General features: G+C 44.9%; 1 protein-coding gene across 2 annotated transcripts in view; it reads right to left on the reverse strand.

Annotated features, from left to right (window-relative positions):
- Positions 1-297: 297 nt before the first annotated feature.
- Positions 298-17,364, reverse strand: part of EDAR (ectodysplasin A receptor) — a 65,526-nt gene continuing 48,459 nt past the window's right edge. Inside the window, exons 6-12 of one of the 2 annotated variants that reach the window (XM_033124212.1) lie at positions 14,770-14,856; positions 13,708-13,836; positions 13,532-13,606; positions 13,174-13,246; positions 10,654-10,813; positions 9,414-9,474; positions 298-1,267 (exon numbers count right to left, since the gene is read on the reverse strand). In XM_033124212.1, the coding sequence (XP_032980103.1) occupies positions 945-1,267; positions 9,414-9,474; positions 10,654-10,813; positions 13,174-13,246; positions 13,532-13,606; positions 13,708-13,836; positions 14,770-14,856 (908 nt within the window). In that variant the 3' untranslated portion in view covers positions 298-944. The remainder of the gene's footprint in view (positions 1,268-9,413; positions 9,475-10,653; positions 10,814-13,173; positions 13,247-13,531; positions 13,607-13,707; positions 13,837-14,769; positions 14,857-17,364) is intronic. The other variant, XM_033124211.1, reaches the window with a different exon arrangement.

Raw genomic sequence — 17,364 nt, forward strand, 5'->3', positions numbered from 1 at the left:
GCAAAGCTGACCACTCATTTCTCTTTAAAGCAAAAACAGCATGACATGTAATTTAAATGGCTTGTGACCTTTGAGCATGGCTGCCCCCAAAGGGTCAAATCTGACTGAGAATGAGAGTGGAAGGCAATTCATGTATAATACAAAACCATTGGGCTCCCAGGTCTAAGACTCACACTGTAAATGAAATTGACTACAGCACAGGTCTACTTGATTGGACCAATATATGCCTTGCAAATCATGACATAAGGCAGGCTACAGAGTGAGCTCTTCCATTAGTGACTAGAGGGGTTGTAGGAATATGGCAATTGTAGGCCTCAAGAATAAGTAAAGTTATCCTAATGAAGTCTCTTGTGCTGAACCTGAAACAATACATTGAGTAGGGTATCTGCATTTTGTAGCCATTTTACCAAACTTTTGAGCTGATTTCTTCACGAGGATGCCTCCTTCATCACTTCAGTGGGAAGCCATCTCCCTCTCTTAGAACTTTTATTACGTTTCCTTAGAATCCCCTCATTCAGGTTGTTTGACATCTAGCAAAGTGGTTTGTGGACATGCCTTCCATCTCTCACTGGGTTGTAAACTCCTTAAACAGGGACCAGACTCTTCACCTCTGTCATCCCCACATTGTTTGGTTCATTTGAATACCCAACAGTGTTCCTTGAATAAGATAATGTCAGGTGGGCTGGCTGGATGAATACATATTCATTTCATCTGGTGAGGTGCCAGTGGGTAGCTGGGAATATCCTAGCTTTAATCTTTCGTCTTTAGTTAGACTGGAAGACAGTCCTCATTTCCTCTTGTTCCCTGGAACAGCCTAAGGCATACCCTGGTGACATAGCTGAAAAAGCCTTGATTCTTGGTAGTCTGTTGGCACCACTTGAAGTTCCAGAGCCCCCATTAGATCCTTTGTGCGTCCCGAGAAAGACAGTCCGCAGGTATGTTCTTCAGGATGTAGTGGGCACCTGGGAGGCAGGTGGCACGACCCCGGCCCACTCTAGTATGTCTGCACACAAGGACTCCACAGCATCCAGCCGCTCTATTTGCACCAGTTTTGTGAGCAGCTCTGGGATGCTGTAGCCTGCTGTGCTGATGCGGTCAAAAAGCTGCAAGCCATCTGTCATGCCCCCAATCTCATCCCTCTTTAGTCCAAAACTCTCGGCGAGGTGACGCCATGTTTTCACAACGGCCTTCTCAGAGTTATATGTGGAGCTGAGCATTCGGCTCGTCTTCTCAAGACAATCAAATGGCAGCTCCGTGGGGCTGAGACCTGTGGAGATTAAGGGGCACAGTTAGGCATTGCAAATGGCAGTCAACAGAAGCCCAACACTACAAAAAATATTTTTAAAACTTTTTTAAAAAAATTGTAAAATAAAAAAACACTGATGCAGAAAATCATACAAAATAAATGCATAGGTTAAGGCGAACAATGCCTAGGACTTTGGCAGCCATAGGAGAAGTCTCTCCACGAACTCTAATCCCAATAATACCTTTTCTCCTCCTAGGAAAATAAACTCCATTTTGACTGTTATTGTAATCCCCTCAAGACCATTTTCAGCAGTCACCAAAGCCTTCAGTACAGCCTATCCTTAGTAGAATAACCCTGCCTTACTTGGAGCTGGGCTGAGAAGGTCACGGGGCAGTACCATGTCCCTTTATTGGGACAGTAGTCACCTTTATGAAAGGTGCTCTCAAAGACAACCCAAAGTTGGTGTTATCTGAGCCAAGTCACTGGTTCTCAGACCTCACTCTACGTAAGACTCGCCAGGAACATTTTAAAAAAACTGATGTATTTCCACTTCTGGAAGATGGAATAGACATGATTTTCCCTATTCCTCCTAATAAGTAGAACTAAAACCCCTGGACACTATGTATAAAGCAAACATAAGAAAACTCTGGAAAGTGCAGGAAAAGAAAGACTGCTAGGGACCTCGGGACTGGAGCAATGATACAGTGATGAGTTCCTTGGGTTTTCTTTTGCTGCATCATCCAAAACATGGAGCTGAAGGGTCCAGTAATCCAGACACAAACAATAACACATATAGCCCAACAGAAGCCTGCTCTCTCTTTTCCTAGCTAAAGCAGTGGGAAAAGAGAAGCTTAATAAGAAGAAAACATTTAGACAGCAACTGGCTTATTACAGCTGAATACCACAGAAAAACTGTGGTCCCAATCCCACCAAGGCCAGCAAAAGCTGGATGGGGAGCCTTGGTGTCCGCCCTCATAGGCTGTAACATTGCACCAGGGTAGTGTCAGGGAAGGCCAAGTAGGGAGCCTGGACTTTCTTATCATCAGCTGGTAATAAGCCTCCCCACCTCCATGGAGTCAGTGGAGACTACCTGGAGAAACAGATTCCCACCTCTCAACCACCAATAAAAAGGAGTGACACTTGGGTGTCGCTGAAGGCTGAGTGGGAACTTGAACATCTACCTCCACCTGGCAGTGACAAGGAGGCACCTGCTTCCCCTGACATAAGAGGTATCATATGAAACTAGGTACAACAGAAGGTTTAAATAAGATCCAGAGTCTCATAATGTGACATAAAACTATCCAGGGTTTTAATAGAAACTCACTCATCATATGAAGAACCAGGAAGATCTCAAATAAATGAAAAAAGAGAATCAATAGATGCTAACACTGAGATAACAGAGATGTTAAAATGATCTGACAAAGATTTTAAAGCAACCATGATAAAAATGGTTCAACAGTAATTGCGAACATGCTTGAAACAAAGTTTAAAAAAAAAGCTTTAGCAAGAGATAGAAAATATAAAGAAGAACCAAATGGAAATGTTAGAACCAAAAAATATAATCAAGATTAAAAACTCAGTAGATATGCTCAATGGCAGAATAAAGACAGAAGAAAGAATTGGTGAGCAGGATAGTAGAATAGAAATTACTGAAATCTGAACAACAGAGATAGAAACAAACTGAAAAACACAGAGCCTATGGGACTTGTGAGGCTATAACAAAAGATTTCACATTTGTTACATGGAGTCCTAGAAGGAGAGGAGAAAGAAAGTGGGGCTGAAAAAAGAAATAATGACTGAAAACTTCCAGACTTGGAAAGCAACAAAAGCCTACAGATTCAAGAAGTTGAGAAAACTCCTAACAGCAGAAACCCAAAGAAAGTTATTATCAAGCCACATTATTTATTAACAAACTTCTGAAAACTAAGGATGATAAAGTCTGAAATGCAGCTGGAGAAAAACAACACCTTACCTATAGGAGAAAAACAATTAGAATGGCAGCGGATTTATGATCAGAAACCTGGAGGCCAGAGGGAAGTAGCACAGTGTTTTCCAGTATTGAAAGAAAAGAACTGTCAACCCAGTATCCTGTACCCAGTGAAAATATCTGTCTTTCAGGAATGAAGAGGAAATCATGACATTCTTAAGATGAAGAAAAACTAAGAGAATTTGTCACTAGCAAAACTACCCTAAAAGAATTACTAAAGGAAATCTCTAAACAAAAAGGAAATGATAAAAGAATAAACCTTGTAGCATCAGAAATGAACACAGTAAGCAAAATTTGGGGAAATACAATAAGATTTCTTTTCAAGTTTTCTGAATTATGATGGTCAGTTGAAGCAACTGATGTAGTTCTAAATATATGTAGAGGAACTAGATGAGACAGTTATAAACAGGAAAGACATAAATGGAGGTAAGGTTTGTATACTTCAGTCAAGCTAGAAAAATAATGACACCAGTAGACTGTGATAAGTTATGTATATATAATATAATACCTAGAATACTACTAAAATAGTTATGGAAAAAGTTGCACCCAAAACACATCAAATGCATCACTCAAAAAACATCAATATGGGCAGGTTGAAAGTAAAAGAATGGAAAAAGAAATATCATGTAAAAATCAATAAAAGGAAAACAGAAGTGGCTATTACATCAGATAAAGTAGACTTCAGAACAAAAGAAATTACCAGAGACAGAGAGGGACATTATATAATGATAAAAGGGTCAATTCACTAAGAAGACATAGCAATCTTAAACGTGTATTCATCAATCAACAGAGCTCTAAAATATGTGAAATTAAAAACTTACAGAACTGAAAGGAGAACTAGACAAATCCACAATTATAGTTGGAGACTTCGACACCTCTCCCTCAGTAACGATAGAACAATTAGAAGGAGATCAGCAAGAATACAGAACTCTACAACACCATCAACCAACAGAATCCAATCAACATTTATAGAACACTGTACCCAACAATAACAGAATACAAAATCTTTTCAAGTGAATGCCTTATACCTTAACAAAAGGATTTAAAAGAATTGAAATTGTGTACAGAGTGCATTCTCCTACCACAATGGAATTAAACTATAAATCAATAACAGAAAGACAACAGAAAAATCTTCACACACATGGAAACTAAACACACTTTTTTGGTAGGGAAGGGCAGGGATTGAATTTGGTTTATTACATTTATTTCCCCATGGAGTTAATGCATTTAAAGACATGGTTTATTTTTCAAATGGAGAAACATTGTTAGGTTCCTGCCAGCTTCCTTGACTTTCCTTTCTAAGAAAATTGGTTTGTATGTGGGGACAGAGGGAGGAAAGATTCCACTTTCTGGGAAGTTCTGGAACCAAATGCTGTTGGTGTTTCCCAGGGAAGGAAAAGTCTCTGGCAGTCACTTCCTGCTCTATATCCTGCTTCCCTCTGTGAGGAGAGCCACTAGCACTGGGAATAACTCCACAGTGCTGATCTCCCACTGCATTCTGGGAGCTCCACTATTCAGGAGGCCTCTGTCTTGCAACACAGTTGATGCATTTGATATGGTATGAGGACTAACCAACACATTTATAAATAATCCATGGATGGGTCAAAGAAAAAATCTCAAAAGAAAGTTTTAAAATGAAACAAAATAAAAAATACAACATATCAAAATATGCAGGACACACCTAAAGCAATACTCAGAGGATATTTATATCACAAATACATATATTACAAAAGAAGAAAAGTCTCAAGTCAATCATCTAAGCTCCCATCTCAAGCACCTAGAAAAAGATTAGCAAAATAAACCTGAAGTAAACAGAAGGAATGATATAATAAAGATAAGAGCACTAATCAATGAAATCGAAAAAAGGAAAACAATAGAGATAAACATGAAAAGAGCCAGTTCTTTGAAAAAACGAATAAAATGGAGACATCTCTAGTAAGATTGGTAAAAAATAAAAAATAAATAAATAAATAAATAAGACACAAGTTACCAATATCAAGCAGTTAAGAAGGGGATATGATAACAGACTCCACAGACATCAGAAAGATAATAAGGGAATACTACAAGCAATTCTATAGACATAAATTTGAAAACTTAGATGAAACAGAACAATTCCTCAAAAGCATAAACTACCACAACTCACCCAATATGAAATAGATGATTTGAAAGCCTCATCACGATTAAAGTAATGGAATTGTAGTTTAAAAAATCACCTCTCCCCACATCGACACCCCCAAGAAAAATCTACAGGCCCACAAAGTTCCACTGGAGAAATCTACCAAATATTCAAAGAATTAGCACCAATTCTACATAAAATCTGGAAAATAGAAAAGGAGGAAACACTCTCCAGCTTATTTTGTGAAGCTAGTATTAGCTTGATACCAAAACCAGATAAAGAAAGTGTAAAAAAAGAACACTGCAGACCAATATCCTTCATGAATATAGATGCAAAATCCTTAACAAAATATTAGCCAATAGATTTCAACAATATAGTAAAAGAATTATATGCATGACAGGTGGGCTTTATTCCAGGAATGCAAGGCTGGTTCAATATTTAAAAATTAATGTTATCCACAAAATTAATGTAAATCACTTATGAAAAACCTAGAGCTGTCATTACCTTTACTGGTGAAAAACTGAATGCTTTCCCTTCAAGATCAGGAACAAGACAAGAATTTCTGCTCTCATCACTCTTATTCAACATAGTGCTGAAGTTATAGGCAGTACAATGAGGCAAGGAAAGACATACATGTTGGGAAAAAAGAAATCAAACTGTCCCCATCTGCAGATGTGCTTATCTATGTGATTATCTCAAGGAATCTAAAAGTAAACTCTCAAACCTTATAAGTGACTTCAGCAAGGTCACAGGATACAAGATAAGCATACAAAAAACAACTGTATTTCCATATACTAGCAATTAAAACATAGAGACTGAAATTAAAGTAAAATGTTATTTACAATCATTCAAAAAATAAATAAAATACTTAGGTGTAAATCTAGCAAAATATATACAGGACTTGTATTCTGCAAACTACATAATGCTGGTGAAAGAAATAAAAGAAAATCTAAATAAACGAAGAGACATACCATTTTCATGGATTAGAAGATTCAAGATAGTATAAATGTCAAATCTCCCAAACTTGGTATACAGGTTTGCTGAAATTCCCATCAAAATCCTAGCAAGATATTTTATAGATATAGAGACAATTATTCTAAACTTTATGTGTAAAGGCAAAGGAACTAAAATAGCTGAAATAATTTTGAAAAAAAGAATAAAGTAGGAGCAATCACTGTAATATCAAGATATTACATAGCTATGGGAATCAAGACTATATGATTTTGGCAGAGGGATGGACATACAGATCAATGTAACAGAACAGAGAACCCAGAAAATCGACCCACACAAATATGTCCAAGTTAATTTTTGACAAAGGTGCAAGAGCAATTCAATGGAGGAAAGATATCCTTTTCAACAAATGGTGCAGGAACAATTGGATATCTATAGGCAAGAAAATGAACCTCAAGTCTCTATATTATGTAAAAATTAACTCCAATTGATTATGGACTCAAGTGCAAAATATAAAATTAAAACTTTTAGAAAAAACCCATAGAAGAAAATAATTGGGATGTAGGGCTAGGCAAAGAGATCTCAGTCTTGATACCAAAAACAATCTATGAAAGGAAAATGATAAATATAACTCATCAAAATTTAAAACTTTGCTCTCTGAAAGACCCTGTTAAGAGAATGAAAGGACAAGCTACAAAGTGGAGAAAATATTTACAAACCACATATCCATCAAAGGTTTCGCATCTCGAGTGCATTAAAAAAATTCAACAGCAAAAAAAAAAAATAAAAAAAAAATCACATAATCTAATTGGAAAATGGGCAGAAGACATAAAGAAGCATTTCCCTGAAGAGGACATACAGATGGCAAATAAGCCCATCAACAGATGTTCAAACATTAGGGAAATGCAAATTAAAACCATAATGAGATATCAAACACACCCAGCAGAATGACTGAAATGAAAAATAGTAACACCACCAAATGCTGGCAAGGATGTGGAAAAACTGGATCACTTACTTATACATTGCTGGTGAGAATATAAATGGTACAGCTATTTTGGAAAACAATTTGGCAGTTTTTTTTAAAAAACATGCAACTACCATAGGACCTAACAATTGCACCACTGGGCATTTATTCCACAGAAATGACGACTTATGTTCATATAAAAACCTATACATGAATATTTATAGCGGCTTTGTTCATAATGGTCCAAAACTGGAAACAATCAAGATGTTCTTAAATAGATGAATGATTAAGCGAATTGTGGTACATCCTTAACATGGGCTACTACTTAGGAATAAAAAGAATCAAACTATTACGTGCAACAATCTTGATGAATCTCCAGTAACTTAGGCTGAATGGGAAAAGCCCTTTGCAAGAGGTTACAATAGTGCATGTTTCCACTTACATAACATTCTTGAAATGACAAAATACAGAAATGAAGAAGAGATTAGTAGTTGCCAGCGGCTAAGGAGGGGGTGGAGTGGGTAGGAAGTGGATGTGGCCATACAAGGGCAACCAGAGGGGTCCTTCTGGTGATGGCATGGGCTCTGTCTTCACTGTATCCATGTCAGTATCACGGTGTGACTTTTAGGGATGGTCTGGCAAGACGTTAACCATTGGGAGAAACTGGGTAAAGGGTATTGCAGGACCTCTCTGTATCATCTCTTACCACTGCATGTTAATCTGCAATAATCTCAAAATGAAGTTTAATTAAAAACGCAATGAAGACATTGATGCCTGGGACTCACCGCAGACTAATTACGTCAGGATCTCGGGGCAGGTGGGCGGGCAGAGGGAGATAGTGTAAGACTGACTCTCCAAGTCACTAATGTTCACCCAGGGCTGGGCGCTGCTGGTCTACGGTTCTCAGCCTCAGCTGTGTGAGTGGCACCTTGGGATTGTGAGGCACGTGAGAGGGTGACTGAGTGCAGGGGCTTCAAGCTCTTCACACTCCCCATATCACTGGAGAGCTTCCTCTTTCCTAAAATTAATTCGGAAAACCACTATCCTGGGGCATGGGCTCTTAAAACCAAGATAGCTTTTAGAGCAAAGAAGAGCTTACGAGGATAGAATGGATAGAATGCTTTCCCAGACCATCCTCCACTGGGCGGCTGAAGGCTCCCAGCCATGCAGGCTTGAGCAGACAGGCTGACCCTGGGGCATGAGTATTTGTGGAGAAATGCCACATTTCGACAGGCAGCCGAGTAGAATTCTTGGCCCGCTGAACTCACCCTCAGTAGTTGTTTCTGGCCAACACAGCGCCCAACCAACCAGTCTGGCCCAGGCTCAGTGTTCAGGGTTCAGCCCAAGTGAAGAAATGAGAGGGCACCAGGCTGCATCCCTGCTGCCCGGGCCAGTCGGGAAAGACCATGGAGGGAGTCGGCAGGATAGAACCAAGTGTCCCGAAGAAGCCGGGGAAAATTCCCTAACCTCAGTGATGAGGATTTCTATCTCCTGGGTGAATAAGAAGGTAACTTAGAGACTGGATTTGGAAGAAATTGGGAGTGTGGATTCTGGTTTCAGATAGAAATACAGTCAGAATATAAACCCAGTCCTATTGCCTCTTCCCTGCCCATACGCCAACTGCAGAAGTCGAAGCAGGCGGGCTCAGCTTGCTCAGGAGACATCTCTATGAGGGGAGATCGTCTCCCCTCACAGACTGCTAGAAGGGACGGGGGAGGACAGCTCTTACTGGGTAAGTGACTGATTGCCAAAGATTTTGAAGACGAAAACACCAATGGAGAGAGCGCACGTGGGGGGCATGGGAGGACACCTAGCTCATTCCACCCCTGTTCTCTCGAGCACCCGGTGTCCTGACGCCACATGTCCCTAAAGCGAGTAACGGGGGTGGATGTTGGCTCCTTGTCTGTGAGGGAAGGGCAATAGCACATGCTGGGGAAATGTGTTAACATAGTCTGGAGCCAAATTCCTTGTCCCTCCCCCTGGAGTCGGATCAGCCGGCGTTCCCACGAGGGACATGACCGGTGGGATGGGCAGCTTTCCGCAGTCCCCTCCCAGGAACATCGGGGCTCCTGTTAGAGCCTGTTGTCCCTGTCAACCGTCGGGGCCAAGCCTGGGGTAAGTGTCCCCGGAGGAGTTCTTGTATGCTCACCTTCAACGACTCCGCACACATTGGCATACACATCCAGTATCTTTTTCCTTCGACTTTGAATCTATCAAAAAAGTAAAGAGAATATAAATTTTCAGAAAGGGGCAAAAATGGTGGCGAGCACAGAACCGAGTCCTCCAGCTCAGTGTCGGCAGATAACTGCTCTCCCCTGATTTCCAGTCAGAAATGTTGAATCAAGTCCTTGTATAAACATCTTATCCGTAATTCAGAGAAGAAGCCTTTCTTTGGGTTCTCCAACTCCAGCACCTTTAATGCCAGTGGTGGGGCGGGGCTGCTTCTTAGGCCCCACCGGACATTCGGACGCAGAAGACAACCTGAGGCCACACCTGGCATCGGTCTATCTGGAAGGATGAATGTCGGGGACCCCAGCTTGCCGGCGGGCAGCCAGGAGATGGGGCCCATGATGTACAGGAGCAGAAGCGGCCCTGGCTGAAAGGTCCCACGCCCCACTGGAGCCAGTATCTCTCGTAACAACTCCACAGGCCTCCAGGGACCTGCAAGGGGCAGACCCCACTGCAGAAGTCACTGACCTGGGCAGCCCAGGGGATGATATCCCTGTCAGGACCCGGGCCTGCTCCAGCCTCTCGATTCAGGACACTTTTACCATGAGCAGCACTGCCTAGCAAACCAGGCTGACGTGATGCTTGGATCAGGCTCCCATGGACCACATGCTAGATGGACTCTCAGGGAGCCAGGGGCAGGGCCACGTGCACCTTTGCCCACACGTCCTGCCATAGCGGGTTCCACGGTGGCCTGCTTCAGGTGACAGACCATGTGGAGCGTTTTTACATGAGACATATATACTATATCTATACATAGCTATGTACTCCATAGCTATGTATAGATAACTATATAGTTATATTTAACTGTTAATGTAACTATTGTACGTCTAGTTGGATATATGCCGGCATGTTTATAACCAGACATATAATAGTTAAATATTTCTGTCCTGTGGCATTCCAAGCAATTTTAACTTGTATGTCTTTGCTTATTATTTTTCATTTTCTTCTATAAAGCTATACAATAAGACAAAGACGTTTTCCGTTTTAAAAATATCTTGCTTTAAACCTGCCATTCCATCTAGGTTTCCTGGCTTGGGCTGGTGGGAGTACTGCTGTGCCACACAGCAAAGCTTTTTCAACAGGGAGGTCGTGTCTTTTGGTGCATTTCCCCACCGCACCAGTAAATCAGAAGGTGTGTGAAGGGGCTGCCAGAGCCTCACCCCGGCCGCCTTGGTGGTGGTGGCTGGCTTCTCCCTGGCCAGGTGGACCAGCGACAGCAAGCACAGCTCCGGAGAGCCCTGCTTGTCAGTGGCGGGCTCCTCGTCACTGTCCATGCTCCGACTCAGCAGCTGCTCGTTCTCAGACGAGGCGTCGTTCTCACTGTGGAAACAAGAACGGGGTTCGTTAACGGTGCCTGGGATGGTGCAGTGAGGACTTGGCCTCCCAGTGGTGGGGGCAGTTGGGATGTGGTGACTGTTCCTCAAGCTTTTACTAAGCAGCTTGTGGGCATAAGGCGCAGGATGTGAGATGAGAAAGACACAGCCTGCCTGCTCTCCGCTCCTTTCCAGGTAAGGAAGTTGGATGTAGGGTGGCCCACAGGTGCTGTGTGAGCGGAGAGGCCCTGGGCGTGCCTCAGGGCTGTGGGGATGGCGTCTGCTCATCCCTCCACCCCACCCAGTTCAGGAAAGGGTTCTTGACTGTGTTACAGCTTCCTATTATTTCATCCAGAGAAACACCAAGTTCAACCTTGTATGTTCACGTAGCAAACAAGTGGATGTGCCAGTACGAATCTGTGCCAGCTCCCTGGAGTAACAAAAACAAAGCTGAACACACCAGAGCAGGGGGATCCCCTCTCGACTAGAGGGTGACCTAGCTGAGATGTGTGTGCCGTGAGGTGGGGGCCACAGCAAGCCCAGTGAAGGGCTTCGGGAAATCGCACAGGAAGGCAGTGGGCTCACGTCACACCACTGCTCACTGCCCAGGCCCACAGCCCTGGGCACGTGTGGGTTGAAGCTCAAACTCTCAAAATCATTCCAAACATGGAAAACAACATTCTTTTTTGTCAACATCCTGCTTGTTTCCTGTGGTTTGGCTGAAGAATTATAAGGAATTATATTTGCTAGTAACTGGGTTATAGCAATGAAGCCCACAGTCAAACATAACCCTAGAGACAGGATGATACAAAGAAAACAAAAACCGTGGGTAAAACCCACGAGGTTTCAGGCGTCATGGCAGTTGGCTGGCCTGCCACTGTCCTTGAGAGTAGGCAAGGTAGAAAAGCACTGCTGTCCCCAGACCACCGAGTTGCCCCAGGTCCTTTCCCTAAGACCCGAGAGCAGGCGGAGGGAATGAAAGCTCAGTGCTTTGCCTTCTAAAACACAATTTTCGAGTGCTAATTTCTACTTAACACTTGTATATAATAAGCTATAGTTTTCCAAGTAGGGTCCCCAAATATCTCCTCAGTCTTTAGAGGAAACTTAAGCCATAGGATGTGTCTCTGTCCTTTTAAGTGCTCTTTTTTATCCCCTTCCTCTTGGGAATGACAAAAGGCTGGAAGGGCAGACCACAAATTCCTTGGGTTTTGAAAAAGGAATCGTTGGACTCAGAGGCACTTATCAAAAACCATTCTCTGAGGGCCTGCCTAGAGGAGCACACAAAATCTGCTTTTCTTTCCCAGTATGCAAAGATTTCATGCTTTAAGTTTGCTTCCTGCCCTTGTGTCAGGAATGTTGAGTTTTCCAAATGAGATAATCAGTTTGGTAGTGCTTTATAAACACCAAAGCTCTTCACAGACGTCTGGATTCGTTATCATTCCTAAAATGCAAGGCTTTGCAAGAGTTCATATACCCTGGAAAGGTCAAAGGCTGGGGGTTGGGAGAGGAGGGATTTAACCTTTGCTCTTCCTGTAACCAGTTTGGTGACCTCTCATGTCACCAATACAAAGTGTACTTCCATCCACCTTAGATGTTACAGCCAGGGCTGATTCCGCAATCCAGTGTGTGTGTGTGGTAAATACAGTAAAGATTTCACGTGTCAAACCTCTTCCTTGAGAAACCTTATTTCACTAAGCGTTAGTGGTTGGTCCAAAGCCTGTGGAACATAGACTGGAGCCCGATGGCCTGGAATCTGCCCCCAGCCCTGCCACTCACGGACTGTGTGACCATAGGCACGTGACAGCTTCCAAACCTCGGCTTCCTACGAGTGTGGATAATGTTAGCACCTTGCTCATAGGGCTTATGGCGGTGACACACTCACTCCTGGTGGGTAATAGCACTCTCTGTAGCCATCATCACCTCACTGTTACAGTGTTGTGGGGATCCACTCCAGTGTTAGCGCTGTGCTGTCGGTATTTGTATTGGCGGTAGCAACACTAATAGTAACCAGGCTCCTGGAGTGGTGGGGGCATTCGGAAGCTTTGGGGTCTGCATGAGGAAGGTAGAGTTGAAGAGGAAGGCCTGGGGCATCTGGCCCTGGAGGAAGGGAGGAGGGCGACCCAGAGCAGCAGGCAGGTGTGAAGTGCCTGCCCTATCACTGCCTGGCTCCTGCTGCAGGGGAACAGCGAGGCTAAAGCCTGTGCTGCCTGGGGCTGCCTCACTGGTCCCTGGAGCCCTGGAGCCCCGCCTCTAGGCCGGCTCACAGTGCATGTCTCGCCTGGCATGGCCAGCTCCCCTCCCTACTCAGGACCCCCGAGGACCCCCTGACTTCAGCCTGGAACTGGGGGCTGCCTCAGCTTCACTTACCTCTTGGCAGTCTTTGCCGGAGCTGCCGTCAGCTTCTCAAATTCGTCCTTCTCAGAGAAAATCACCACACTGTCTATAGGTAAATAGGAAGATTGGGGGAAGGAGGAGTTACAGTCGGCTCCAGCTCTGAGCTTGTCCTTGCCCTGCTCACTGCCTCTTCAGCAGACCTGCCTGGTGACTCAGCCACACTGCCCTAAGGATTACGCACAAGGTGGGTTCACCGACACCTCTTCCTGCGACTCCTGTTCTACGTGGCATGAGAACATAGGGGGTCAAGGCGTGGGTGCAGCGGCAAGAGGGGCAGAAAATCTAGACCCTGGAGACAGACACGACGCTCATGGGGACTGTGTTTGCAGACCTTGGGCCTCTTTCTTCTCCTCTTCCTTGCTCACTTGGGCTTCCACACTCTTCACTGAGTGGCTGGTGCAGCAGGCTGGTTGGAGAGACAGAAGGGTGTGAGCAGCAGCCAGGCTCACTGCCTGGGCAGGCTGACAGAGCGGTCCCGGGGGATGGGTGGGGGTGTGGGGCAGGTACCTGGGGCCGAAGGCTTTGTCTTCATGATGTAGAACATGATGATGAGGACAATGGCGATGGCCATGATGAAGATGGTGGACATGGCGATGATCAAGGCCGTAGCCAGGTGTCCTTGGCCGGACAGCTCTGCTGACGTCGGGGAGAGAAGGCAGGGACTTAGGACTCAAGAATCCCTGCAGGAAGCCATCCATCAGGCAGCGCCCTTTCTCCTCCAAGACCAGGGGCCCCGTAAACAATGGCTCTGCCACTGGGACACTTCCAGGGAACCCTCAGAATCCGAAATGCTTGCTTAGTCTGAGAACCCAGCCCCATAAGTTTGCTTTGTCTGTCCCATCAGGACTGCCCAGGAGCTCCCCATGTGGGTCTCAATGGAGGCAAATGCAGACTTCTCCAGAACGCCAGGGTTTGGGTTTGCTCAGTTGTTCCTGGGGTGCTTGCCCCTGGCTCTACTGCGCTGGAGACCTGGTGTGTGTGCCGAGTGCACCATGGGATTCTGCAGCACCCTAAGCCTCACTGAGCACCCGGGCCTTACATGTGCTTAAACAACAGAAGCAATGAGACGGTGCTAGGTCTTGTCCGGAGAGAAACTGTGGAGCTTGGGGGCCCTCTTCCATCCTTCCATCCTGAAGGGATTTGGGGGTAAAATGTACTTATTGGAAATGGACATTAAAGTGTTGTGATCAGGTTTATATGAAAGCCAGCAACACAATTGCGTTGACATGAGGCCCAGCCAAAGCCCAGGGGTGGTGCCCCTCCTGCCCTCACCGCTGGTGCCCTGAGCACCACCCCTGCCGCCCTTAGAATGTGCCTTCCCTACCAATATGTTCTAATGGGCCCAGGGCACCCATGGAGCCATCAGTTCCACTCCTTGCAGAGATAATTACTAACTGCCAGCAACTTGGGGGAGTCGAGTGTGATTGACTCACATTAGGGAGGTGATTTGAATTGGGGAAGAGCTCCGCAGTCATTTCTGATAATTATTTCCTCTCCACTCTCACCCAATCCCCCTCTTATGTCTAGGTGGTTACCTCCAGAAGATCGATACCTGAGCACCCTCCCTACCTTTATGGGCGTGCTGGAAAGGAGAGAGTGTGCTGCTGCCAGAGGTGCTGGGGAAGTTGGCAGAAACCCCCGCAGTGGCGCCCGCACCTGCAAGGAGAACAGTCACTGTGCATCCCTCAGATGACCTGCAGAAGCCGCACCTTCCACACTGAAACGCAAGATGCGGCAACAGAGCTAACAGATCGAAAGTTCTAGATTATGAGTGGGCTAGAGTGGGGCAAGCTGGGAGAGGGAAACATCCTCCTTTCCTAGAGTGCTTATAATCCCCCAAATGCATTCTGACCTCTCAAGGGTTATAGTTCTTGAAGTAAGACACACTGGAAGATAACTCTGCTCAAAGTAAGCAGTGGGGTCTGGGGGCTTTGCAAGCCTCTCCAACTCAATTTTCCTATGAATGGAGATAAAGTATATGCAGTCTATAAAAATGAGGACCGTATATGTACATACAAGTATTATAGGGGGAAAATAATACTTAAGTAATTCAATTACATAGAACAGGAGTGTATTTTTAATACTTTCTCTAAAAGTAACAAAGTAATATGGTACATAAATTACAAATGTGACATATGCTCATTATAAAAAAAAAAACCTAGAAAAAATCAGAACACAAGAAAGAAGTAACAGAAATCACCCAGAGCCTCACTGTCTAAAGTTGACATTTTGGTGTATTTTCCTCTAGGATTTTTCCTATACATTTTAAAAACAGTTACGACCGGGGCTGGCCCCATGGCTCAGGCAGTTGGAGCTCCGTGCTCCTAACGCCGAATGCTGCCGGTTCGATTCCCACTTGGGCCAGTGGGCTCTCAACCACAAGATTGCCAGTTCAATTCCTCGAGTCTCGCAAGGGATGGTGGGCTCCGCCCTCTGCAACTAAGATTGAACAGGGCACCTTGAGCTGAGCTGCCTCCCGGATGGCTCAGTTGGTTGGAGCGCATCCTCTCAACCACAAGGTTGTCAGTTCGATTCCTCGAGTCTTGCAAGGGATGGTGGGCTCTGCCCCCTGCAACTAAGATTGAACATGGCATCTTGAGCTGAGCTGCCGCTGAGCTCCCAGATGGCTCAGTTGGTTGGAGTGCGTCCTCTCAACCACAAGCTTGCTGGTTCGACTCCCGCAAGGAATGGTGGGATGCACCCCCTGCAACTAGCAACGGAAACTGGACCTGGAGCTGAGCTGCGCCGTCCACAACTAAGACTGAAAGGACAACAACTTGAAGCTGAACGGCACCCTCCACGACTAAGGTTGAAAGGACAACAACTTGACTTGGAAAAAAGTCCTGGAAGTGCACACTATTCCCCAATAAAGTCCTGTTCCCCTTGTCCAATAAAATCTTTAAAAAACAAAAAAACAAAAATGAAAACAAAACCAGTTACGACCAAACTTTAAGAGCAAGCATGAGGTTAGTCTTCCCTTAAAACTGTGATTCATAAAACTTCCCTTCTCTGTGAAAAGTGTTCCTTAGCAGGGATGAAATGGAAGCTAATTTTGTGATCAGTCAAATCACTAAATCGTTCAGTTAAAACAGACACAAATGTTCTACCACAGAAAAGATGATGGCCAACCTTCCTTTAGGCCGGACTTGGTTTTGCAGTTAAGAAAAATGATCATGTTTCAAGTAAGTTTCCTCCTGTCTTGCTTTTGTCTCTACCAGTTCTGCAGTAATTGAGGAAGTGGGTGTGCCCTGAATAAGGACAAGTAAGTGGCCTCCCTGAAATCAACACGTCTGTCCTCCCAGCAGCCCATCCAGGAAGACTGGCTCCAATGCGAGGACCTGGTCAGCAAGGCTTCCGTGAGAAACAGGGATGTTTTCTTTAAGAGGAAGTGCTCAGGAGAAACTCAGCCACCTGCTCAGTGTGGTATTTCTAAATCCACCTGCACAGAGCTTGGGGCAACCCAGGAGACAGTGGTCAAGCCAACTGGGCAAAGAGAGTCCTACTGAATTATCCACACGTCTGTGTCTAGTACATAGAGAAGGTTTCTGCAGGGCCAGAAACTTCTGATCCTCACACCTTTGAAAACAAATAGAGAACTCTACAAATAAACATGTGGTGGTTTGGGAGGGAAGAGCGACAGGCTGAGGATTGGCTCCTGGTGTAATTCCGCATTTCTATTAGGTGCCATATGTTTCAGAGTCGGCCCGTTGCTCGGGTTGGACAGGAAATTAAACTGTCGGGTGCATAAGAAATACGATCTTCAGCTGAGGGGTAAACATGCAGGCCCTCCGGCTGAGGGCAAACGTGACTGTCAGGAACGCCCTCCTCAGTACCCTGGACAGGGCTGGCTCTGGGGAGCCCAAGGATGCCTGTTGGCAAGGTGAAGGCGTGTGTCACTGGCGCCATCCTGCTGTCCTTCCAGCCCATACGGAGAGCAATTTTCCATGTCGTTTAAAACACCCGACTGTGAGTCAGAGCTGTGATTTCATTCAGAAGATGGGCGTCTCTTCCCTGGGGATTTGCCACTTCTGGAGACCAGGGACTTCACTTATAGTGGCCTCTGCGCCCTTGCCTGGTTGTTCTCACTGGCGGCGTTGCCTCAGACATGGGGGTGGGTGCCACCCAGACCACCACATGATGGATGGGGCAGTCCTTTCCTTCTGC

Source organism: Rhinolophus ferrumequinum, chromosome 13 (assembly GCF_004115265.2).
Source record: "Rhinolophus ferrumequinum isolate MPI-CBG mRhiFer1 chromosome 13, mRhiFer1_v1.p, whole genome shotgun sequence".
Taxonomy (NCBI): Eukaryota; Metazoa; Chordata; class Mammalia; order Chiroptera; family Rhinolophidae; genus Rhinolophus; species Rhinolophus ferrumequinum.